This window comes from Electrophorus electricus, chromosome 4 (genome assembly GCF_041902795.1).
Source record: "Electrophorus electricus isolate QZ-2024a chromosome 4, ASM4190279v1, whole genome shotgun sequence".
Classification (NCBI taxonomy): Eukaryota; Metazoa; Chordata; class Actinopteri; order Gymnotiformes; family Gymnotidae; genus Electrophorus; species Electrophorus electricus.
This window is the reverse complement of record NC_137500.1, coordinates 16,794,291-16,821,547: the sequence shown is the minus strand read 5'-3', so window position 1 is coordinate 16,821,547 and position 27,257 is coordinate 16,794,291. Positions and strand designations below refer to the sequence as shown.

General features: G+C 39.3%; 1 protein-coding gene across 1 annotated transcript; it reads left to right on the top strand.

Moving 5' to 3' along the window:
- The first annotated feature begins 1,656 nt into the window (after positions 1-1,656).
- On the top strand, positions 1,657-27,257 carry LOC113575372 (uncharacterized). Its single transcript, XM_035519686.2, has 17 exons — positions 1,657-1,807; positions 2,388-2,590; positions 7,181-7,282; positions 7,531-7,626; positions 7,749-7,859; positions 8,415-8,556; positions 14,208-14,967; positions 15,072-15,103; positions 15,371-16,759; positions 18,598-18,800; positions 19,164-19,262; positions 19,407-19,502; positions 20,401-20,511; positions 20,681-20,804; positions 21,781-22,543; positions 22,968-23,026; positions 23,220-27,257. Exons 1-17 carry the CDS (start codon positions 1,771-1,773, stop codon positions 24,533-24,535), a joined length of 5,643 nt encoding a protein of 1,880 aa, XP_035375579.2. The 5' UTR covers positions 1,657-1,770; the 3' UTR covers positions 24,536-27,257.

Below are 27,257 nucleotides of genomic sequence, written 5' to 3'. Positions count from 1 at the left end.
AAAAGAAGAAAAAAAACCCTATGGCCACACCAGCATTTTGATGTAAATAATTGTATATAGTTTAATTTACTCTCAATTTTACATTTAAATATTCTTGTTTGCAACCTGTTTCTATTTTCAGTCTTTGAAATGCTTTTTTATAGTAAACATCCTTTTTCAAATCTGATTTTATGTATATTTTTGTGGTTTTTGGGTCCTATATGATAAAGTGTAATAAAGTATGTCAAAGTAAAAAAAAATAAAATTTCAGGTTATATAGGTAATACTGTGCTGAAAAAAAGATACCAAACACTGGCATAGTAAAGATTATTTAAGGTGGTGCATAAAGGCAAATTCAGAAGTATTAATGCAGAATATTATTATTATTATTATTATTATTATTATTATTATTATTCTGATTATATTATTCACGTTACACAGATTTGGTACAGAGCTGCACAGTCACTGCCATCTAAGATTACTGTAAAACTGTGCCTATGTATGAAATGCAGATCACTTTACCCTTGTAGAAACCATTAGTCAAGCACACTCTTAGATACAGTAGGTTACTACTGCAGGCATCATAATCAAGTCCTATAAGGTGTAGTCTGTAATGGTATGTGCTACACAATTCAGACCCAGTGTAGAAGTGTTTTCACTAGCAGTCTGCTGGATTCCCTGATCAGAAAATTAGAATTCTTCCCAATGTACTTTTCAAAACTCATGAACCATTTTCTTCCAGATTTTATTAGGCCAGACTACATGCCATCCAAAATGCTACACTGTGACAAACATAATCAAAAACATCTGCAATCATGACACTGTAAAGGAAATATTTTTACAGTAGTTTGTTGTTCACACATTCAGACTCAACAGTGTGCCCCCAAAATGGTTCATATAGAGTACCATATACTTATTCAGTAGACAGTGGTTATACCCAAAATCACAACAGTGTTTTATGATTTTAACCAAACTTGCAATTACCACACATATTTACCACCATAAATATACATAAAGACTACAAATAGCCTATGCAAAGATGGTGACATATTGTTAAGAATTTGCACAATTACTTAAGAAAAATCCTGTTACACAATTGCAGTGTGTTACAGGATCCACAATTATAATTATGTTAATAGAAAAAAGCAAAATAAACTAAATTTGCTAGTACAGACTCCTAGGCTAGCATATTTCTATCTTGAGGGATTCAAATGCTGGCAGTACAGGAAAAAGAGAGCGCATATAGGCTGAAAAATCTCATTTTAGCACAAAACAAACCCACAGTTTGTTATTTAAAACATTAAATAATATTAAATGTTTAACCAGCCAAACCCAGTGAAAAATATGCTGCTACAACCTGTTTGAAATGTATCATCATTTTCAAGTGGGGCAATTGTTGCCTATTGCCTATTGCATCTTTTTTACTGGATTGAAAGAAGTTTGCCAAACAGTGTTAGGAAGATTACAGCCAATTAGAGTTCAATAGCATAAAAACCCTTGACAAATAACTTTCATATACAAAGGTCATTATGATATAACGTAATTATTGCAAAAATTAATAGGCGTGGAGGTTTCACTGTAATAATAATTTTCACTATGAATAGTACACATTAGGATAAGATACTAGTGGAGTAAATATCGTGCTTTTGTTTTGGAATTTGTAGACAGGAAGTTTTTGGTTTCGTACTGCGCTCACGTAGTAAGCAATGCTAGCTAGTTGGCTAATCTTTTAAAAAGGAAAATATCATAACTTACCTGTTATCCATTAGCTGTTCAGTTTTCTAGGTAGCAATGGATAAACAACAGTTACCGAGAACAGAAGCTCAAGGTACATATTGTCTGGCCTCTGTACACTGAAGATCACTTCATTTCACGTTGTTATTTATGCCAGCTAGCTAGCGAATCGGTAACGTCAAGATGGGGATGTGTTGCTACGCTAGAAAGTGAACAAATTGTCTCGAAAACTTCTGCCTAAAATACTGAAAGATTGGAGTGTATTAGGCAGACCTTTTTAGTATATGGAAAAAGACTTTGGCTGGAATGAAGTAATAATTGATTTATGTATTTTAACGGAGTGTACTTGTTAGTTTGGCTTCGTGACTTATGAGCTTTCGTGTTAGGGGTTAAATATGGCATGCACTGTACAAGTTGCATTAATCTAGTTAATGTATTTTATTAATAGCTGTATGAAGGTTGAGTAAACTTTAAAACAACTTCAAAATAATTTCATCGTATTTTTATTTTTTAATCTATTACATATACAGATGTATAGAATATATATGTTCACTTGTAGATCATTTTATATTGAGCTTTTTTACCACAGTATTTGGAGATTTAGACATATTTGCATTTTCCAATTAATAAAGCAGCATATATTTAATGCAATTATTTGTCTGTTTTCCCTGTAGGCTTCAGACTACCCCTTTCCTCTTTGCGTCTTCTGGTTCCACCTTTGCACCTGATGTCTGCATTTATGTGGCAAGTTCTACAACAGAAAAATGTACTGCATTATGGGAAACTGGAGGAGTTTGTGTCCATGGTTACAGAAAATGTTCCACAATTGATGAGTTACAGACAAAGAGCACAGCTCATACTGGGTTTGAGGGCGAGGGTGAGTGTACACAGCATAATTCTTTTTTTTTATACTGAAGGCTGGTTCCCATACCTAGATTAGTTGTAATACTAGGAAACCAGCCCTGTATTTTTCACATACATTATGTATTATACAGGTCAGGCAGTAAGTCCACAGTCATTACATCATCTTAATTGTCCATCAAACCTTTAGTTGATTAGTTGATCTAGCTGTTGAGATTAGTTGATCAGCCTCTTCGAACAGAGGTCAGTTGCATCGGCAAGTAGTAGGTGTGTATATGTCTTGCAATAATGTGTATATGCATGTACACTCTCTGCTGGCCACTTTATTAGGTACACCTTTCTAGTACTGGTTTGGATCCCTTTGGTCTTCAGCACTGCCTTCATTCTTCAACAAGGTGCTATGCTAGAAACATTCCTCAGATTTAGCTGCTGTAGCTTTAGTTGCCTGTTCTTGGCCGACAGGAGTGGCATCTGGTGTGGTCTTCTGCTGCTGTAGCCCATCTGCTTCAAGGCTTGACGTGTCGTGCGCTCAGATATGTTCTTCTGCATACCTCGGTTGTAATGAGTGGTTATTTGAGTTTCTGTTGAGTTACTGCTGCCTTTTTATCAGCTTGAACCAGTCTGACCATTTTCCTCTGAACTCTGGCACCAACAAGACATTTTTGCCCAGAGAACTTTTGCTCACTGGATATTTTCTCTTTTATATTTTATATATGGATATTTCCTCTCTTAATTCACATTTCTTTTCCATTCTCTCATTCTGAGGCTTGGTTTGAAGTTCAGCTGTTCAGCAGGTAGTCTTGACCATGCCTAAATGCACAGAATTGCTGCCAGGTGGTTGGCTGACATACACATACACACACATTCATACACACACTGTTCCCCATAAGCATAATCTGGTATTACTTAGAAGGACTTACATATCACACCCAGTGTATTCCTGGATGTGCTAGCCTATTAGTGATGACTCACCATGTTTCATAACTTCATCCATCCCACCAAACATAGCTACAGGTAGACCTGAATGAGTATGGAGGTAAAACTGCAGAAGTCAGAGAACTTGGGGGTGCATAATACAGCAAAACAATATCACATAACAAAAATATATAATCACCAGACATTTTCATATTCTTGATACCTAGTATTTCTGAGGTCGAATGGTCATTTTCTTCCTACCAGTAGAAAGTAGCAAAAATATTTATGAAAGTGATTTTTTTTTCTATAAAGTAAAAAAACTATTTAAGAGGGAAAAGGATGAAAAATCAAACTGAAGAAACTGAAATTAAATGACCTAAATTGAAATAAAAAGAAATAAAGTAAAAGAATAGGCTTATGTCCACTGATTTGGGAGATGCCATTTTAAAGCAGCAATAAGTGATTTTCTCTATAGGTGTTTTGTTGCACTCTGTACTGACACCTATTGTTTTTTGTTTTGTAGCAGAGTGTTTCTGATGCCCCCAATGTTATGGAGAGATTTAGACAATATCATTTACATTATTACACATGATTGCAAAGTATACCAAATGCATAGATGATATTGCGTTCCTGACCATAAATGGGTAAAATAACATTTTCTTGCTGTAACTTTGGTAATATTAGACATTTTTCTAACAAAACAATGCTATGGATTGATACTACTTAGCATTTTAATTATTAAAGATGCAAAGGTTAGTGAGGTTAGAAGACTAACTAGGTGCTGGTGCTCGATTCTGTCAGCCATGCTAGAATTTTTAGAGTACAACTCAGTGGTCGCTCTACCTTCAACCAGGTCTGCTGTGTTTTTGCATACATTGTCAGTGATATCAGATTAAGACATACATCTCAAGAAGTAGATAATAAATGCCCAATGATATGGCTCATATACATTAACTCAGGGCCCATTTTTCCTTGCTAACCCTGGATTGGAGTAGGCAAACACCAAATCACCATGTCAAATTTCATATATTAGTTGCTTTTGATCAATTGCTTAACAATAAACAGCCAAATCAAACCTTATGATACTAAGGTCAGAATGTTTACTAAGACATGTTTAAGTAAGGAGTGTAATAATATGTTTAGTGAGGTTGTAATGTACTAGGTACTGGGGGCAAGACCATTCAGTGCTTTGTAGGTCATTAGAAGTATTTTATAATAAATACGAAATTTTACTTGGAGACAATATAATGTAGCCAAGATAGGAGTAATGTGATCAAACTTTCTAGTTCTAGAACTTTGGCTAATGCACTTTGAACATGCTGGAGCTTGTTTAGGCACTTAGTGGTGCAGCCAGATAGTAAGGCATACAGTAGTCCAATCTTGAAGTGGTAAATGCGTGTCATAGCATTTCTGATTCATGTGAAGGGAGTATGTTCCTCATCTTGCAATGTTCCTGAGGTGGAGAAAGGCGGTAATAGAAATATTATTTACATGAGCTTCGAATGAGAGACTGGGATCCATAATCACTCCAAGAGCTTTAAGTTTTGAAGAAGATGTGATTGGGAGACCATTGAGGTTCATCAAGTAATTAGAGAGCGAGGTCCTAGCTGTTTGTGGGCCTAACAGAAGCACTTCTGTTTTGTAAGGATTAAGTGAAAGAAAATTTCTTCAACATCCAGTGTCTGATGTCACTTACGTACTCCTCAGTAATACTAAACTGATGATACTCAGCCAAACCAGAGGACACATCACTATGGCAGTGGAAACTAGCACAGTATTTACGTATAATATCACCTAGAGGTAGCATATATAAAGAAAAAAGCAGAATCCTTAGAACAGATCCATGTGGGACACCATACCTAACATTGTATGCTGAAAAGTTTCCATTCATGTTGACAAACTGGTAGCAATCAGATAGATCAGATTTAAACCAGGAAAGGTCTGTTCCGCTAATCCCAAAACCATTTTCAAGTCTATCTAGTAAAATGTGTCTATGGTGTCAAATGCTGCACTCAGATCAAGCAATATAAGTAAAGAGACATAGCCCTTGTCAGAAGCAAACAACTCCTCATTAACTACTTTAATCAGTGCTATCTCTTTACTGTGATGAGGCCTAAACCCTGACTGAAAGACTTCATGTATTTGGATCTGATTTCAGGTATTAGCTTAGCTGCTGAGCTACAGCTTTTTCTAGAATCTTGGAAATAGGAAGGTTCGTGATTGGCATGACGGCTGATAGGTCGAAATTAGATTTTTTGTTAAGTGGTCTGATTACTGTTCTTTTGAATGACTTAGGTTTGTAGCCAAATGTTCAAAGAGGAGTTTATTAAATTTAGTAAAGGCTCAGTTAAAGTGTGTGTGCAGCAAATCTAGTAAGCAAGTGCAAGATTTTGAGAGTGAAATCAGAGATGTAAATTCAGGCCCATGGATAAGAGTAAAGGATTCTAGAGTCTTTTTTTTTTTGGCTTGGTTGTTCTGATCTCTAAGTAGCTGCTCAGTGTCACATTAATACTCTGAATGTTATCTCCAATATGTTAAATTTTCTCGTTGAGAAATTGAGAAAACTAATGAACTCATTACTACTATGGGATGTTGTAATCTGAGCATTGGTGTCAGTTTTATTCCTAGTTAGATGTGCAATTGTGTGTAAATTAAAATTTAGGATTATTTTAATTTTCTATTAGGGTTGAGAGATAACATATTCAAGCATTAATAAGTGTGTGAGTGTGATCATTATACCAAGGTACTAATTTTATGTACCTAATTTTTTATTCTTAAGTGGTGCAAGATCATTGAGTGTGCAGTGAAATACTGATTCTAAGTGAGAGGTTACTATATTGTGGCTCAAACATAGTTCAAATGAAAGGAGGGAATGGTCTGAGATGGAACTAGACTGGGGTAGTATGACTGTTCTCTGTATCTGCACGTATGTCAGTACTAAATCAAGTGTGTTTTTCCACCAGAGAATGTGGGTTCTCTTATACATTGGGTGAAACCAATTAACTAATATAGAATTAAAGGCCCATCTGAGAGGGTCTTGGGCACTATTCACTAGTTGAATGCTGAAATCACCAACAATAATAACTCTTTCTACTAGAGTGACTAGATTAGATTAGAAATCTGCAAACTCATTAATAAATCCTGAATAGGATCCTGGTGGCCTGTAGATACCAATAAGTGGAAGAGGCTGGGCAGGGTCTTATCGCTGGCTACATTGTATATGTTAATATAAAAACAAAAAAACAAAACTAAATCATGACCAGCTTTCTGGTTTACAGCTAATGTGTCGTTATAAATATTTGCAGTGCGGCCAGTTAGATTAGGGCAGTGTACATAACTGTAGCCAGGAGGACATGCTTCATTTAAAGCTATGTACTCATTTGGCTTGATCCAAGTTTCTGCTAGACTGAGTATATTAAATCTAAGATCTGTGAGGATTTCATTTATCATGAGTGCTTTAGGTGTTTACATGTTAGATTAGTTAGCCAACTACCTGTTGAAAAAACAGGCAGCTCTGATGTCCTTTTTCCTTCATTTAAAGCAGAACTTAAAGGTTCTATTCATATTTAGTAGTATGGTGTATTTGTATGTTTTAATAAAAGCATCATCAGTAAAATGTCCACTGTCCTTGCTGCAAGAGGATGGTAAAATTCAAAGAATAACCATCATAATTCATTTTTTAAATTTTAAGATGATCTTAGAGATGTTACGAGGCCCAGTGGATGTAAAAGTCATCATCCAAGCTCACTTGGACAGAATGGGACTTCCTGCTGTTCCAGCTGGATGCTCAGTAGTAAGTATATGTTAAAGATGGATGCTGTTCATACTGGTGGAGTGTTTACCAGTAGTCTGTGTGGGCCAGCTCCTCTGACATGGACAAAACTTTGTATCAGAGTAAACTGCAGTGACTGTGGTAAATCACTGAAGATAATTTTGAGTTTATTTTAGGCTTAATCTACCACAGGAAATCCAACCTCAAACCTGTGCACATACATTTACAGACTGCCTATAGAAGCTAATAAGCTGTTTTAATGTTTTCAGGACATAGATTCTGATTTGGAGCTCTCAGTGGCTAACTTCAAGGCACTGGTGCTTGAACTGCTAAAGGACCCAGCAGAAAAAGCTTATTTCTTCCAGGTGTGAAGTAGACAATTTTTCAGTTATGTCTCCTCAATCTGGCTTCTGTTCATGGAAATACTATGTAAAGGTTGGACAATATTTTTAAAATGCTTGTTTGCCTCTAATTATTTCTTACCAAGGCAGTGTTTCCTGTGCAGTACGGACCGCGGTATGACACAGCACTCAAGGAACTAATGTGGGAACTACTGTCCTGTCTGGAGAGGTTGCTTCCTGTTCCAGACTTTAAAAAGGTACAGTAATAGTTGTACACAGCTGTAGATTTGTACTGCGAATTTCTCACAGTACTGTTTACTTTAAAAGTTTTTCAACCTTGGAGAATTGTTGAACCCTGCCATGTTTGTGTGATGTAACACATGTATGTTAGACACAAGTGAAAAACATAGTCACACTTATTAATACTTTTTATCAGTGTGAATGTGAAAAAATTAAAATTCATGTAGAGGAGTATTAATTTACATTTAGAAGCATCTTCAAACACACTTTTGAAGGCCAATGCATTTGCAGTTTGCATTTTTGTTATAAAATAAATTAATAAAAATGCTAATTGCATCATGTGCAGCATAGTTTAGATTTAGACCCAAAGCGACTTAAAATTATGACTGAAAGCAGCTTGAGCAATTGCAGGTTAAGGGTCTTGTCCAGGGACTCACCAGTGGAAAATTGGCAGTGATGGGGCTCGAAGTCGAGTACCTTAACCTTGAGTACAAATCTGAAATTCTTTAATGAAATATAGGTACTCTGAGTCTTACTTATTTCTCCAGTAAATGAATCAAATTGTCTTACAGACGCTGTCTTGGCTCACTCCTGCCCCTGCTGGCCTGGATGAATGCATAGAATCAGAACCAAAATATTTGCAAGAACTGCTACAGCAACATAAAGTCATCAGTAATGTGGACAATCAGTACTGGAGTAAAGGTTCCAAACTAGGTAAGCTATACTGGTATAAAATCAGATATACTGGACTTTCAAATTACACAACATAGTATTTGATTTCCTGAGAACATACTGAGTGCACTATAATGGACAATATAGCTACATTATACAGACTGTGCCTTGTAACATGTGATGTTGCACAGCATATATGTGTTAGCAACTGGGAGATGTTTCAACAGATGCTTTTTCAAGAATACTTCCATGCATGCTAGAATCTAAACATAAATTCCTATTAGTAGAGTATATTGTTTAGAATGACTTGGGAGGCAATACATCATTTAAGTGTTTGCTGAAATTCAGATATACCTCTGTATGTACCTATGCATTTCCTGTGGGTGCAGATATTACTGGAATGCTATTCACAGAGCTGTGACTTAAACACAATACCTTACAGTAATTATGGTGTGGCACTGCTTAGTCTCATGGCCCTTGTTTATCAAAGTTACGTAGAAAATAAGCACTGTCCTGAACAAAGTGCTACAGGTCTGATTCACTAAACTGTCATTACAACAAGTGGTGATTCATCAACTGCGCTTTAATCACCTTCAGCTGTGTGAAAACAAATGTGGGTGCAACGGCGCTTTATTTACATATCATTTTCAATGGGCACACATTGAATTTCCCTAAATATATAATTGCATTAAATATAAATTTATGCAGGTGTTGTACTGGTAAGACAATAAGAGGCAAGCATTAAGCAGATTGTACTTCAAAATGGAAGAATAAAGGAAGTAAGTAATTCTAGAAGGAAAAAGAAATTTCACTAAAGCTTACTTAGTTGATACTTAGTTGTTTATACTTAGTTGAAGAACCAATTATTAATTATAATGTAGGTCTTCAAAATAGAATTGACATTTACAGATTATGAATGTTGACAGTAACTGAAATACATACCATTTTAGTACAAATGGTTGTGTGTATTATTATTCAAATTTTAAAAATGTTAACATTTTAAAATTATCAGTGATAATTGATAACAGTTTTGATTATCTGACCACAAAACAAGCAAGTCCCACATTTGTTAAACTGTTATGATCATGTAAATATCTCACACATGATATTATTGAAACTCATTGAAATTTCTGTATACTCATTTACGATCCGATTTGATCATATGTATATCTGATGAATAAAGGCTAGTATGTTTGGCAGTTGTAGTAAGTTGTGATGGTGGTAAAAGTAGGTGCAGTGCATTTTGATGGTGTATATTGCTTAGCATTTATAAATTCAGAAAAGATAAGTTGTGGGGTCAGGATAATGAAGGTGACCAAAACCCTCTTTAAAGTACTCTCATGTCTGAATTAAAACCCACATAATTGAATTCCCAGATGATCATCATTAAATATTCATTAAAGGCCCTGCACAGTTGTTGTTAAAACTCTATGAAAAATAAATATTTCTACAATTAATGTTTTCCAGTTATCTTCAGTTTTCCCCCCCAAAAGGACATTAAAAGGAGTGTTTTGAATTTTCTTTTTTTTTTTTTCCTCTGCTGTGTGGGCATGGACCCCAGTTGACTGATTCAGTCTCTGTGTCAAACATAACAGTTAGTCAGAATGTCTTTATGGAGCAGGCTGGAAATTAGATCGCATCAACTTTACTTATCTGAACCTGAAGAGGTGAAAGGCTGTTAGGGGTCTCGGTCAACAGCAGAATCCGTGCCGTCTTTAAATACAAGCTAATCAAATTCTTTGGTTAAATTGGAGAACACCACAGTTAATATTTTAAGGACTTATTTAGAGCAGTATCATCTGTGCGTTTCTCACATAGACTATCTAGAAGTGGACTGGATGATAGTGGGTGAAAAGGGAAGCCACTATGTGTCTGATCTAGTGGCTGCCTGCTGTACAACTTTTAACCCTGCCCATTCCCATGTAAGTGAATTGTGCAAACGACAAATTTTAATTTCAAATTACACATCTAATTAATTTTTTGGCAATTGTGTTCTGTCAATTCTATGAGGTCCCCTCACATTAATATCTCTCCCAATATTTTTCTTTACAATTAATGTTATACATGTTATTTGATGATTTTTTTTTTTGCCTACCACTGCTAGTTGTAAGTGAAAGATCATCTTCCTATTTCCTACATGATATATATAGTTGAATCTGTTTTGGATATTAACTTAAAATTTTGGATAGGGGTTTGTTTGTAGAAGAGATATTAATGAAGTCTGATTTTGGGGAGGTTATGTTTGTCATTTATATCTTTTTTCTTTACTTTTGAGCATGTAATTGTTTTAAGTTGTAACTATACTAGGTATTGGTTACTCCCAGTGCTATGTCTTGGTTAGATATGAGAACGATATAAAATTATTAATCTGAAAAATGTGCTTGAAATGTATTATGTCCTTTTGTATCCATATATGGAAATTTGGTATATGGAAAGTGGGAAGTCAGGGTTTTGCCATATGGGTATATATTTGGTTGGTGTTTATTGTGTGTAGTTTCCACCAAGCTCTCAGTGTGCCAGCTATCATTGGATTTGTGAAACAAGGGTGCTGTTTAAGTATTGGGCTGATAAACAGCAAGTCTGATATGTGAATCTCACTGGTTAGACTTAGTTCTGTTACTGTCCAAGGTTCATCTAACTGACTAGGCTTTGTCCATTTGAGAATATACTCTCATTGATTTGCGAAGAGATATTGTTGAAAATTAGGAGTGCCATGCATTTAAAATTTTTGTAATGTGGTTAGTTTAATTCTTGGTGGTTTGTTTTTCCACTAGAATTTGGAGATAATGGATGGAGTCTAAAGATTTAAAACAGGTTAAAGGGGGTTGCATGGGAGTCATTGAAAATCGTTTATTTTTGGTAATGTTATTTTAATAAATGAAACTGCCAACAAGGAATAATGGAAGGTTCATCCAATGTTGAAGATCATCAGTTATAATTTTGAGTAGTGGTTTAACATCAAGTTTATGCCTCTCTGACAGCTGGGTGTTGTGTTGACAACTAAGGGGGATAGGTAAAGTGTGTTTTAGTGTTTTTGATATCTTTATGTTAAGTGGAAGGATGGTTGATTTGGTCCAATTCACTGAGTAATCTGGTATTTTAGAGTATTTCTTGATTATTTTGATATTTTACTCCACTTCGGTTCATTAAACTGTCATCTGCATATAGGCAGATTTTGTGTTCTAGGTTTGTTGTCTGAATACCTTTGATTTGTATTTTGGTAAATAGTGGCAGTTCTATAAAGATTTGAGCAGTGTGAAATTTTGTGACGTTATCCCATTAGTAATGACTGTGGCCATGGATGACTCTCCAAAACCAAACTTATGCAATGTGGCAATTAAAAACTTCCATTTTACTTTGTCATAGGCCTTCTCTTCATCTGGTGTTTACTAATGGAGGTTTCTAATTGGCTCCAATTTTCATCTGCAATTTTCATGGCAACTCCCATGTCGGCCATCTTGGTGGCTTCAAAAATTCACAGTGGGAGTCAACTGTGATGTCCCGTCCATTGTATACACTATGTTTCTTACATATTGATCACATTTACATTAAAGCTGTTGGCTAACGTTAGCTAGCATTAGTTAGCTATCTATCTTATAACCAGGTCTAGTTAACAGGCTTTGACTATCGACAACGGGAGCTAAACATGGGAAATGGCAACTTAAAAAATGTCAGTGTATCGCATCATATAACATTATAAAAGTAAATTGGTTAGCTGACCTAAATTACATAAAATTAGGAAAAGTTGACCTGAACATTGTTATAGTTGCAATGGTTGCTACATTCCTGAATAATAAAAATAATGAAAAATAACTGTTGATTAAAAATAAAGTCTTACCAACTTGTCATCCACATTGATTCCAGTAAGTGTCAGGAAAGCTGTAAAGAGTAGCATTTCTCCATGTCTGTTAGTCGAGAAGAGCGATGGAGTGAATGAGGTGCGGGAGGGTCAGTTAATTTCACAGTTCATGAATATGCAGTATAACTTATGACTTGCAGTAGTAAATTAGTGTTATCTATGACGTCAAAGATAATACCAAATGAAGTGTAATTCTTTGGTAGTTGGCGGGCAGTACACACACACAAAAAATGGAGGTTATTTTATGCATTCTTCAGTGCCCAATAAATGTTGAACTGAAGCAGAATTAAGAAGATAATCACATACTTCCTGCTCATATAACATTTTGAGTAAGGAGGAAAAATGGTGTGCAGTCTTTAAAAAAATTCTTTGTTAAACAAGAAGGTACATTCATATGTAACTTATAGTTTCATTTGCCAAAGTACATTGCACTATGGTGTCAAATAACAAAAAAATCATAATCTAGCAAAAACAGCTGTGCATGAGGGAAATCACACAATCAAAACCACCCTGGCATGAGGTGCTACTTGTGTAAGAGAGGGGGGAAAAAACATAATTTTTACCAAAGAGAACTATTTGTACAAGGAAAATTAGCCTGATTCTCAAGTGTCTTTTTTGCTTGCTATTAAATATCCTGTCACCTAACAGTTTAATCTATTTTGATAGTTGAGAGCAGGGCCCATGCATGGCTACTGTAACCAAAGATAGGATTGGATACTTCTTGGAAGCTGGTTGTGATTGCTGGACTGTCAGTACTTGTCACTTGGAGTAATCTTTTTTTTTTTTTCCCTTTTCAGTGTATTTGTTTTCCTGTGTATTTGTTCAAAGCACATTTTAGCAAAGTTGTAATACAAATTTGTTAATATATTTTATAATGTAATAAATATTTTGTTCTATAAAGGGGGGAAAATTAAGTTTAGATGATTAGAAGTGTGATTTTCTAAATGATCAATTTACAATCAGGTGAGCTCAGATTATGCTTCACAAGAAGACCACCAATCACTTCCAGAAATGTGTATGTATCTTTCTTGTGCAAGGAAGAATTTTTGTGCATAAGGGTTTTGCTCACTGGTGAATTTTGAATTTGATTTGATGACATACTTGCACATATTTTGAATTCAGTTTAATGTCTTAACCTTGCCACTTACTTTTTTATATAACAGATTAAACTTGGATATCTATGTGCACAGCAAATAGGATCTTTTGTCTTTTCATGCACTCTCAGCTAGGTAGAATAATGAGCATAGCATAGAATAACATAAAGGGAAAAATAATTCATAAGAAAAATACGAATGCACAGTATTTTGTCTTTGTCCAGCAAATGCACTTTACATTCATGTAAATATACTGTCGATTCTTTTCATTTGTGTTTAATAGAAGATTTTGTGTGTGTGTGTGTGTGTCAAGGTTCATTTATTAACAAAGTTGGCATCATTTGGTTGTTGCCAATGTCTATAAAAATAATTCCTTCAGAAAACCTTCCTAGAGAGAACTTGGTTGTCACTAATATTATTCTCTTTATTTAGAAGACTATGATTTCTGATCTGATCGAATAGTAATTCCAGTAATAATTTTAAATCATCCAAGTTGTTAATTGAAATGACAAATGAATAGTTTGTAATTTTATGAGAGTAAATACTTTATTTATTTATGATTATTAGTCTATAATTCTGAGGTCTGGTAACTAGATAATTAGCACCTATTGGTAATGGCCATATTTTACATATTGTATTGTGTGGGGAGTATGATGAAATGCATTGATAAACAGTAAAGAATTAAGGCCCATTTTGCCATTATATTCTTTTTGTTGATGTTTTTTGGGTTAAACTTGCAGGGACTGCACTGTCCATATCAGGGGACTGCATCCTTTCCAGCCTCTCTATCCCTCCATCGACGCATGTTGTGGTTCCTGCAGAGCCCACTGTCTACCACATGCAGCCTACCACTGTGACTATCTTGAGCCAGGGTACCCTGGGCCAGCTGGGCTCTGAGGCCATCATTGTGACCGACTATGCTGAGGTGGAGCTGAGCACCAATGATGTGTTGGAGGAGGTGTCAGAGGCTGCTCATGGAGGCGTGGAGGACCCGGCAGCGAAAGGCGCAGTAAATGTGGAGAGCAGATCTGTGGTGGCGATCCTCACTGAGGGAGGCACCTTAGGTGAGGAGGACGAGATGATGGCCATGAATCAGCAAGTAGAACTTGGGGAAGAAATGAAGAAAGCTCTCTGTGAGAAATCAGTTCAGTGTGACCTTAGAATGGAATTTCCAAGAGATGGAGGAGGATTACTATCCCCGAGTTGTCTGGGAGCAGCCGAGAGCTCAGAAAACGACGAAAGCGTCAGAACTGATATGGAAAGACAAAGTGAAATTATTGGACAGAAAGACATAATGCACACTGCTGATGCTAGCCTTGGGGCTAGTGGACAAGCTAACTGCACTCTTAGTGGAAATAAGAGCTTGTCTGAAGCAGGCACGGGCCAGGTGCTGCCGCCCCGACGGGGGCGTGGCAGACCAAGGAAGAACACAGTTGCGCCAAAGGTGGTGCAGCCTGGGAGGCGAAGAGGGCGGCCTCCAACAGTCAAAGCAGAGAAAGAGTAAGGAAATGGCTAATGTACATGGACCAATGATCACACCTCCCTCATCATTCCCTTTTCAGTAGTTTTGTGGGCATGCAGACTTAAGTTCTTTTTGTTTTCAGGAAAAACGAAGAGGATATTGGAGAAAAATCAGGTACATCGCAAAATATACCTTTTTACCTTACCTTATACCTTACACTGTAATGTTTGTACTGGTAGTCTCTCTCTTACATTTGATCATGTGTAATATTTTTCCTCTGTTGCTGAAATTAAGTTGGTGTGTATTGGAAAATTCATATTTGAGGGGTGCAAACAATTAATTAAATTAGCAGTTTTATATATTTTAAGAATTTAACCTTTCTAATTACTAAAACGTTTTTTAAAGTAACTTTTTAGTTAGCTGTCTTGCTTCTTGCTGTAGATGGAAAACCCAGCAAACCAGAGGCAGGACAGAACGGCATGGAAACCACACTGCTAAATAATGACCGTTGTCCCACAACAACAAAGTCCTGCAAGACTGAAACCATAGAAAACCCCCGTGCTCGATACCTATGCAACACATGCGGGCGGAAGTTCACACGCACGTCAGACGTGCGCCGGCACCAGCTGACCCACACTGGCGAGCGGCCCTTCCACTGCACACAATGCGCGAAGACCTTCCAGCATGCGTGGGACCTAACCAAGCACTGCCGCAAGTTCCACGGTGAGGCCACCTTCTCATGTCGCCTGTGCACGGGCAGCTTTGTCAACCTGCGCACCCTCACAGCGCACCACAAGAAGAGCCATACCAGCGAGCTGCCCCACTACTGCTCTATCTGCGGTGAGGCAAGTTCGAGTGCCGTTGCGCTGGCGGCACATCGAAGGACGCACAGTGTCACACAGCAGTACCGCTGTGAGCAGTGTGGCGAGGGCTTCGACACGCTACTGCAGCGATCCGCGCACCGCCAAAGCCACCGGCGCCACCGCAAGTTCAAGTGCCCGCAGTGCGACAAGACATACTCGCGGCGAGCTGATGTCAAGCGGCACCTGCTGAGCCACACGGGTGAGCGGCCGCACCAGTGCGCCCTCTGCGGGAAGAGTTTCGCACTGCGCTCGGGCCTGCAGAAGCACCACATGACGCACACGGGCGAGCGGCCGTACCGCTGCCCACACTGCCCAAAAGCCTTCAACCTGATCTCCATTCTGCACCGCCATGAGCGTATGCACACGGGCGAGCGTCCATTCCTATGCTCCCAGTGCGGCAAGCGCTTCCTCTCACTAGGCGAGCTCCTCAAGCACGACAAGTCGCACACGGACGAGAGGCCACATGCCTGCAGCCAGTGCCACAAGCGCTTCAAGTCCAAGCGTGCGCTGCGGGAGCACGCGCTCAGTCACACGGGCGCACGACCCTATGCCTGCTCTTACTGTAGCAAGAGGTTCACGAAGCCATTTGCTCTCAACCGCCACCATCTGATGCACACCGGCGAGCGGCCCTTCTCCTGTGCACACTGCGCAAAGACCTTCCTTACAGCCACGGAAGTGGCGCTGCACGAGCGGGTACACACAGGCGAGCGGCCCTACGCCTGCCCCACCTGCCCATGGCGTTTCCGCAGCTCCTCGGAGTTGGCCAGGCACCGGCGCACACACACGCAGGCCAGAGCACATGCCTGCGGCTACTGCTCGAAAACCTACACGAGTGCCGCTAAGCTTAAGAGCCACGCACGCATCCATGCTGCGCAGGACAATAGCAAGTGCCCAGTTGACATCAGCCACACGGTGGAAGTGCATGAGTCCACCCTTCATGAGAGCGAGGTGGCTGATGCTCTGTCATGACACTTGTAAAAACATGAGCACACGTTAAATGAAACATGGACACACAGACATTCATTTAATGCTCTCTTTTTATATTACATCGGTTCAAACTTGAAATTGTTTTTGTAGTGATGTAGCATGTGATGGATTCATTATAATGACAGTTCTACAGATGACACGACATTTTACCTGAGCAGGTGAATTGGTATTCTACAGTTCTTTATCTGGCATGACAGGTGTGTTAGGAGCTGGAAGAGAACAAACATGCAATAGAATTGTCTAGATGTTGGCCACATGCTCTAGATTTTCATCAAAATTCAAAGAACTACCTTCATCTGTAACTTGAGTTATAAAATGTAGAGGAAGTGTGAATTTTTATTTTCACATTGTTTCATATTTCATACCACTTTTGGTTTGGCTGAAAGTTGTAAATAAAGGAGCTGGCTGTAGATAAATGTTTTGACTGGTCTTAATTGACAAAACAGTTATTTATAAACTTTATAATCTATCTGAAATAGCTATATAAACAACTTAAACGTTTTCTTAGTTTCTTTGTAGAAGGTTCAGCAAATGAGAATATAACAGATTTAGTTTGAAGCACTTCAGAGAGACGTGTAAGTTTAGTTTGGTAACGGTAGTGTATAATGATTATCACTTCATGAACATCGTCCACAGGAGGGAGAAAAGACGCAACCATTTAGTCATCTGGACGCACGGCGGCGCTATGGTTCGGCTAAGAGCGCATATGCAAACGTCTGGTGGTTAAACAGCTCTGTGAAGACTTGCGAGAGTGTTCAGACTGTTGTAAACTGTTCCTAGTCAATTCTCCTACCGTAATGACACGAACGTATTAGTTATTTATGATGAGTTTGAGCACCCATCTCGAATGCACGTGGGAACATAGTAACTTAAAAAGTAACGCTAGTTACAGGTTAGGAGACTATTTACCTTGCTATCGTAGCTACCTAGCCAGCTAACAGCGTTAGCTATCAAGCTGCAATGATGGAAGTCGGATTGCCAAAACAGGAGGATGCAGGTAATTGAAGGTTATTAATAAGCAGCGAATAGTTTTTTCCAGAAGCAAATAATGTATACTCACTCTTGGCTGTAGTTATTATTTTTTTAAGTATAGGGAGCGTTTAGTGCGGAGGTTTGTACACGTTATCTGAACCGAACAGAATTCACGTCCTCGGCAGTTGTAATGGTTGCGATCGTCAAAACCAAAGACGTGTGAGAGTCAGCAGCAGAGGGAAATAACATTATCTGACGTGCTTATAGTAGCTAACGCTAAGGTGCTTTGGCAGTTTTTTCGACACACTTTCCACGTTATTTGCTTTATCCCACTTCTCAGTACGCCAGGACCAAGCCATTCCAGTGGGCTACAGGTGTACTGGGAGTTGGGTTACAGCACCAGTAGACCATCTAGTGGAATACTACGCTCAGAAAACCTGTTGTTAACGGAGCATTCCACCCAAAAGCAATGTTTGTTTGTGAGATTAAAAGGAATAACGAAGCAAATGTTCGCTAGTTACTTTGTAAAAATAATTGTTTACTTGCAGATACTATCCTTTCAATCCGTAAGAATGTGTACTGAGCTGTGTCAGACAAAGCATAGGTATGAACTAGATCCTCACTGCATTATTACCCTTTACTACGCAGGGGATGCATGTAGTTTAGTTTATATTCATTCAGCTTGGTAAACTAAAAGATCCACGTTAGTATGAATAGTGTTGCTTAACTGAACTGAAGTAAAATTCCTTTCCTCACTTATAGTAATAAAGCGCTTATGCTTGTCACAGCAAGGCTCTTGAAGTTTTGTTTAATGATGTTTAATTGACAGCGTGCGCCATGTTTCAGATCAGTCTCTGCCTCTGTCCTCTCTGCGCCTTTTGGTTCCACCACTTCGGCTCATGTCTGCCCTCCTGTGGCGTGTCATGCAGCAGCGGAATGTGATGCAATATGGGATATTGGCAGACTTTGTGTCACTGGTTTCTGAAGCTGTCCCAGAGCTCTTCAGCCACACTCACGGAGTTGAACTTATTCTGGGACTGCGAGCAAAGGTGATGCCTTCAACATGAACTCTTGTGTGTTTATTGATGTACTGATCAATTGCTTGATTGGAGTGAACAGAAGGTAGGAAATTTGTAACATGATTGCCGTGTACATTACATTTGAAGGGTGGCAGTGCTTGAGCTAATGTGTGACTTTTGGCCTTGGTCCAGTACCAGGCTTAATTATAGGAAGCATTTATCCATTTCCCTCATTCTTTTCAGTTATGGTCCTCTGTTTTTTGTTTTCTTAGAACTGCTTCATGCCATTGCACTGACTTGTAATGTTCTGCCTCCACTGGTTCAATTGCTACAAATTATTTAAACCTGCAGTATCAGCAGTTGATCATAAGGATATGTATATGTTTCCTCTAGCTGATTCTGGAGTTGTGCTGCCGGGGCGAGCCAGTGGATACACATACAATTCAGACTCACCTCAACAGCATCCAGCTGTCCCTGCCCCTAGTCAAAGATGTAAGACAAATATACCCCATAATATCAGAAAGACCATCATGCAGCCTGCACATTTATTGGACTATATGTGCTCCCACTGAAGTGCAGGAGTGTATGGAGAAATGTACATGCAACTTGCGATCAGTCTGCCATTTGGTCATGCAGGTGGACAGCGCAGAGGTGGGAGAGGCAGGACTGCCTTTTGTGGAGCTGGTCCAAACCCTCATTAAAAACACTGATGAGAGAGATCACTTCTTCCAGGTCAGAAATCTCTTAGGAAATGACTTTCCATGCTCATGTAATAATTTTTTAAACCTTATGAGAGAGAGATCTGAAGGTTGTGTTCCAAGAAGCTTAAAAAAAATAAAGGCAGATTTTAAAGGCAGAATATTGAGGGTAATAATTGCTAAACTGGTTGTGGCTAAGATCATTTTTCAGACAGGATTTCAGGCTTGTTACAGTAAAGTTGAGCCTAAGTAAAGTTTTTGCCTAAGCTCAACTAAGACCATTTGTTGTGTTGCACGTCCATGTGAAATGTGTAACAGTGACAGTCGCTAAGCAACTTGCGCTATTACTAAAAATTGCTATTCATACTTACTGTCAGCAAGCTAGTCTGCTGTTTCCCACTAGTGTAACATATGCACAAGTAGCAAAATGTTTTTTAAAAAGTATAAAAACTAGTTTGCCTAAAGTGAATTATGTAAATTAATTTACATAATTACATAATTATTATTTACATAATAATATATTTATCATTACAGTTTACATATAGCCAAAATGACATCTAAGGGATGCTATGATATGCTATGATGTTTTCATTGCGATCACCTTGCCATTGTAATGTTTAAAGAAGTTATCGTAGAAATGACACAGTTGATCCAAGTTTTATAGTAATGTCATAGTAACATTATTTAGTCAGTTCTGTTTTTATGTGTTTTTAATTAAATCTGTGAACACTGTGAAGATTTCTTACCAGATGTGGTAAAGCCCTAATGAAACGAGTACCAGAAATTCCACAAATTTCAGTAATTTCAAATGCCTTTCCAGGATAATAAACACATCTTAACTGTGTAAAAATGAATTTTGAATTTTCATTTAGTTAGGGTGGTAACATTTATAGTATTTCCATTATTTATATCCCTGTCTCTGCTCTCTACAGCATATATTTCCAGTGGAGTTTGGTCCGGATTATGACTCTGCTATTCAGACGCTAATGTGGGACTTTCTGTCCCGACTGGGGCACTTCCTGCCTGTCCCTGATCTCCTGCAGGTAGGAAATCATGAAGCATTTTGAAATGAGTCTACTTTGATTTTGATGACCATCCAAAAAATAATTAATAATTCTGTGTTATACAAAATAATGGGCCTAATTGCTCAGTCCATAATTGTTTGATTGACTAAAGAATTGTTCAAATGCTTTTCTATCCTTGTGATTTAAGACTGTAGATTGGCTGGGCTCTGAGTCTTCTGTTTTAAAGGACTGTGAGGAATCCATCAGTAACCCAGACAACTTGAAGTCACTGCTCCATCACCATAAGTTCCTTGGGCATCTGGACGCTCCTGGTAGGTAATGGAACTCTTAGTCCTGCTGTCAGTAATTACATTTTTGTGGGGGTTTTTTTTAGATATGAAAAATTGTTGTCAAAATGTATGTAGTGCCTTCAACAAGGGTGCTGTTTGCTTCAGGGACCAGGGAAGCAGACCACATGAATCATTTGATCATAGCAGGTTAAACTATGTAGTGCTGCGCTCCATCAGGACCAATATTTGATACCTTTAGTCTGTTAGTGCAGTGCAATTAAGTTTCAGCAGTAGATTGACAAATATTACAATTAATTGCTTAGGACACTTCTTAAGTCAGTGCTCAGCATGTCTGTCCACTTGTTCCGTGAGATGATCAGGTGGTATCAACAAAGATTTTGACATGTATTACTATTTTGAACAAGTTCATTAGTATTTAATTATTGTCCATGATTCTTTGGGTTATCTATACCCCAAAATCAAAGTGAGAACCAATAAAATATTGGTTGGCCTTTCACCAAAGTTCTTATGCGGTTAAGAGGTCATAAAAAGCTATTATAATGGATAGATGCCTTTATAATTGCATTTTTTTGTAGTACATGTTAATTGTTATATTTTGTAATTGTGTTCTTATTGTAGAATGCATTGTTACATGCATACAACCAAAGAAATAACAGCGTAGCTACCTTTTATTGTTCAACAGTTGAACTATCAAAACCTTTAATGTTCAACAGTTCAGTATTAAAAAATACAACTTCCTAGCTGTGACAGATGAATTCTAAATCATGACCCTAAATGTTGTCAGTATTTATGTACATATACCTTTTCAGTTCATTTTCATTACTTTTAGGACCCCTGTCCATAGCTGTTTATTTAATCTTTTAGTTTACTTTAGTGAAAGGAGCACACACAAAATTGGCCCAAATCAAGCTGATAAACTTGTTGCCAAGTTATAAAGTCCGAGTACTCTGCTAGTTAAATCTGAAGCTGATCACTTTTCTTTTACTTCCCTCCTAAGCCTCCTCACCATGCTTGAGTGTGGGTGGCTGCATCCTCTCTGCTTTGTCTGGCAAGAGAGACACCATGCACCGTCTTGGCACAGGCAGCCATCTGCCAAATTCCCCAGTGGACTCAGTTCCCGCTCAGATCCCGGAGTGTGTTATGGATGCAACAGACGTATTGACCGTTGTGGTCATGTCAGAATGGGCAGATGGCGAACTAGATGCAAATCCGGCCAGAGAGTGCCTTCCTGGAGTGGAAGCTGCTGAGCATGGAATCAACCAGCTGCATGCTGATGATTTTCAACTGAGGCAGTCACAGGATAACAGAACAACTAGGGAAAATGACCTTGGGAGTGAAAGAGGGGCTGATGCTGAGGACTATTTGGGGGAAACTGCTCTACACTGTAAGGAGGGTGACGGATCTTTGAAGGGTGCGAAAAGACGGAGACCAGAGGAGAATGTGTGTGACCCTACAGTGGGTGGAAACTGGTCGGACAGTAACCCAGCTGGCACATCCGCACTGGACCCTTCGCCATGCATGCCTGCATGCGCCCATGAAGAGTCAACTACGCTCACGCATCTCACAGCGATTCGGAGATCAGCCCGAGAGCCCAAGAAGACTTGGAAGATCAAAATGGTGAACCTCCAAAAGCAGAAAAGAAAACCTGTGCTCCATAAAGTGGTTAGCTGCCAAAAGCAGAGAAGAAGGCCTGCCACAGTTAAGAGAAACTCTGAAGCAGTCAAAGAGTTGAATGCAGGTCCCGTTGCATCAAATAACAGGTAAACACATGGAATTGCTGCTGACATGGATTTCATTGGTACTTGACTTGTAATCAGAAGGTTGCCAGTTCAAACCCCACCATTGCCAAGTTGCTACTGTTGGGTCCCTGAGCAAGGCTTATAATTGTAAGTTATTTTGGATAAAAGCGTCAGCTAAATGCCATAAATGTAAATTTATTCCTCTGTTACTAAGTCACATTGTGTTCAAGTATGTTTTTACATGCTAGCAAAATGCTTAAACGTTCGTCTCACAGCAAAGGTTGTGGACACCATGTTTCAGTAATAATTGGATCATGATTCTGTCACAAAATAAATTGAATGTTAGACCATGCCCTGAGATCTAGAGGTAAATACAAAAATTAAGACCCAAGTTTATTTAAATGTATTTATCCTGTATATTTGTATTATGTTCCTTGTTTTCAAGGGATTCTGTTGAACTTTCTGATGTGTCTTCTGGTTTGATCTCAAATGATGGAATTACAGGTTATATCCCATCCACATCTTTATAATAGTAATATCAGACTTTGTTTGTATAGTAAGCTACCATTTGGCAGCAAGTTCATTCGGGTTAATTTATGTGCAATAGAAATGTTTGCTTCATATTAACGTAATACATAGAGAATTATTTGATTTTGGTTATACTGGTCACTGCAACTGACACTGTCTCTCAAACCAGATTCTTTTGCAGACGTCTCCTCAAAGGTCTTCTCCTGTCCTATGTGCCCCTTCACCCATGCTCAAGAGCGGTACCTGAAAAGCCACATCAAAAAGATACACCCGGTTCCACAGGAGGATGGCAAGAAGGAGCCTCATATGTGCCAGGTGTGTGGCAAAGGCTACCGCTACCCAGGTATGCTCAAAGCACACGAGCGCACGCACACTGGCGAGCAACCCTTCCAATGCACGGCCTTGCGCTGTGGCCGCCGCTTCTCCCACATCCAGGCCCTGCGCCGCCATCGCCTCATCCATGCCTCCAGGCCCACCGAGGAGTTGGGACTCGAGGCGAAGGGGGAAGAGCCTGGAGCCAGTGAGCCCCAGATGTACTGCTGCCTGTACTGTGGTGAGAACTTCAGCTCACTGAGCGCACGGCGGGATCACCACCGCAGCCATGCCCAGGATGAGCTGAATCGCTGCAGCGACTGTGGCAAGCGCCTCAGCTGCCAGGCGGCGCTGGTCCGGCACAAACGCGGCCACCTGGACGAGCGGCCACACAAGTGCACGCTGTGTGAGGCCACCTTCGCCTGCGTCACCAGCTTCAAGCGGCACCTGCTGGCACACCGGCCTGACCGGCCGTACCGCTGTGGCTGCGGTAAGGGCTTCACGTACCGTGGTGCCCTGCTGTCACACCAGCGCATACACACGGCTGAACGGCCGTACCAGTGTGCGCACTGTGACAAGAGCTTTCTTTACCCAGGCGCCCTACGCAAGCATGAGTGGACGCACTCCAAAGAGAAGCCGCACCTGTGCTCACACTGCGGCAAGAGCTTCAAACGAGAGCGCACACTCCGTGCCCACATGGCCGGCCACACCAAGGAGAAGACTTTCCGCTGCTCACTCTGCGACAAGACCTTTGCCTACAAGGCCAGCCTCACGCGCCACGAGCTCACGCACACGGGTGAGCGGCCTTTCCTCTGCGCCGACTGCGGCAAGAGCTTCTTCTCCTTCGGCGAGCTGCTAAAACACCAGCGCTACCACACGGGCCACAAGCCCTTCCAGTGCTCGCACTGCGACAAAAGCTTCACGCAGGCCTGCTACCTCCAGTTGCACATGCGCTACCACACTGGAGTGAGGCCATACACCTGCCCGCAGTGCGGCAAAAGCTTCTTTACATCCTGCCGTCTGAAGCGGCACATGCAGATTCACACCGGGGAGAAGCCGTTTGAGTGCACAGAGTGCGGGAAGCGTTTCAGGCAGGCTTATGTGCTTAAGGTGCACCGGCGGACTCATGTCTGCGAAAGAACAGGGAGGATGATTAGCGACACTTTTATGTGAGGATTTTCTTCCCTTCTTCTTGGGGTTTTGTTTCAAAGCAGATGCACCTTTATCACTAAAAACCCAATCGGCCAGATTGGTAACAAGGGCTTGGGTTCAGCAGGTATTTGCTATGTTAACTCAGTAATGCTTCTCTAAGATCAGCAAGTTCCCTCTCAGGAATATCAGCATTGCTGGTTAGAAACACCAATTTTTCACCTGACTCTTCTACAGTCAACAGTACATCAGAGATCTCGTAGCACGACCACAACAATAACTGTTTTGTTATCTTTATGATATGTAGGCAGAATCAAGTCAGAGATCACAAAGGACTAGCACTGCCAAACAGCAACAGAAGAAACTTTTGTTTTCATCTTAAATCTCCATTACCAGCTTCTGCTGATGTGGGACCAGTTTTCCAAAGCCAAAATTAAACAACGGGTCACAAGTAAATGGAAGAATGATTCCATTAAGCTGCTGACTTTTTTAAATATAAAAATATTGTGCCCTCTTATTGCTGGTATTACAACACATGAAAACACACAATTCCAAATGGCTTCTTCAGCCATGAAAGTATCGGTGCCATCACTATAACCTTCAGAGCTTTTACAGAATGCAACAGTGCAAGACTGTTCTTTTGCTATAGATGCCACTGCATCTACATTTACATGTCACATGGTTATAGTTTATCAGTAAGACAACTTGTCATATTGCTGCCAAGAATTATTAGATGGTGTTTTCATTAAATGTATTCTGAATATATTCTCAATATGTTGGACTCAGGAACTGGTTAAAAAAGGACTGATGAGATGTAATTTTGTAATTTGGCTTTGGAGTGTTTTGGCATGCCTTTCACTACTGAATTTGTATACTTAAATCCTTTTTTTTCCCCTAATTTTTTTTATACTTTATTATACTTATAAAATAGATATGGACATAGTAGATTAAATAACACTCACCTTTTCCCCAGAGACATAGACATACATTTTTACATTTCTGACAAAACCGTTGGAATTTACGTGTGCAGCTACTTGAAGGCAAAAAAAACAAGATCATTTCAGAGAACATGGTTACATCTGCGCTCTCTAATTTCAGTCCATTTGTCTCGGCCTTTTCCGTACCATCAGTTAAGTGTAATTCCTTATTTGTACAGTTGATGTCAGCATTTTTTCATCTAAATGTTTTCCGTGTGCCAGTTATTACTTCTTACTCATTAAATCCACTGATTTAAAATCTTCCTGTATTCACGGCACAAGAAACATCACTTAAAACTGCAAAGCTGCACTAAAGTTTCATTTAGCTTCTGACAAAAAAATTATTTCATACAATAAACACCAATATAGTTCTCTGTGCCATCTTCTAATCTGTTAATGGATTCTGAATGTTGTAGATTGCTAAAAGCTTTTCATGGTTTTTCCTCTCCTGAGGGTGTGCAGCCAACTAAATGGGAAACTCAATACAATTCCCGGACAGCAGAAAGGCATAAAGGGCAACTGCCAGCAGGTGACTGTGCCCGGCTCCTCTCTTCATTCTCACCAACCCCCAGCTTTGGAATCCTGCTGTGTAATCAGAATGGCTCAACTGCCTTACTGCTGTGCAGTGACCTTCTGTGCTCAAAAGTGCTCTGCATAGGAGTTGTCCTTTTGCAACAGAATAGTGCCAACTTTCTCTACCTAGGTATGAATATAAAGGTACTAATTTTATAGGGCTTTGCAATAACCCGTTCTCTGTAATAAACACTAAATTAACTTATTACGTTTAATAAGCAACTCAGTGCTGAGTGTCCAATGAAAGCCCAGATGCTTTACCCAGCCTCTTCGAAGGAGCTTTGTCTGGCTGCCTGGGTAGATTATACACTGGACAGCATGATTCATTCTTTTTCCAGTGTCAGAATGATTTTTTTGGAATTCGTTCAAACTTCTGTAAATGAAAGGCACAGTAATTAACATGTACACTGTAATTACAATTTCTGGCTGGAAAAGCTTACAGCTCTGAAGCTAAGCTCCCATGTTTATATACTGAACAAGCTGTTAAAAGACCAGTTGTCAGTAAAGGTATAATTTGTTCAGTTAAGTCACTAAACATCAAGTCACTAAACAGCACCCATTTAACAATACTCATTTAACGTTTCCTGCCGAGAATCATGGGGTCAGGCTTTGGACAAAAAGCAAGAAATATTTTGGATTGGATTGTGTAGGACAGCTCTTTAGAATGCAGGAAGGATTGCTATACTATTTTAAAACATGAGGCATGAACTGTTGGCGGCATTGTGGCATCCTTCACCTTTGAAGTCAAGAAAAAGCCATGCCCTACTGCTTAGCAAATCGGGAATGTGCATGTAAAATCTGTGCAAGAATTGGAAAAGGCTGTCAGTGGGAGAGGTCTAGCCGCAGTGTACACCATAGATCAGCGATGTGTGATTTCTAGTGCTGAAGCGATCCCAAGAACACAAGCAGTTTTGGTTTTGTAATGGTTGTTTCAGCCTGCTGGAGTGCTTTACTAACAATGGTTTTAGGCTGTGCTAAAGAGGTTTGATTGACTGTGTCTTGGGCTTAATTTTGTCTTTTTTATTCGATGATGAAAGGTTATGGTCTTGAGTGCAGCCTTAGTATGTGAAAAATACATGGAAGTTAGGACAGTGCCCTTTTTCTTTTTCCTCAGTTTGGACAGAGCACTCTCAACCATTTCACTGCGAGTTATACTGTGTATGACTATGTATGTGACAAATAAACCAAACTTGAAA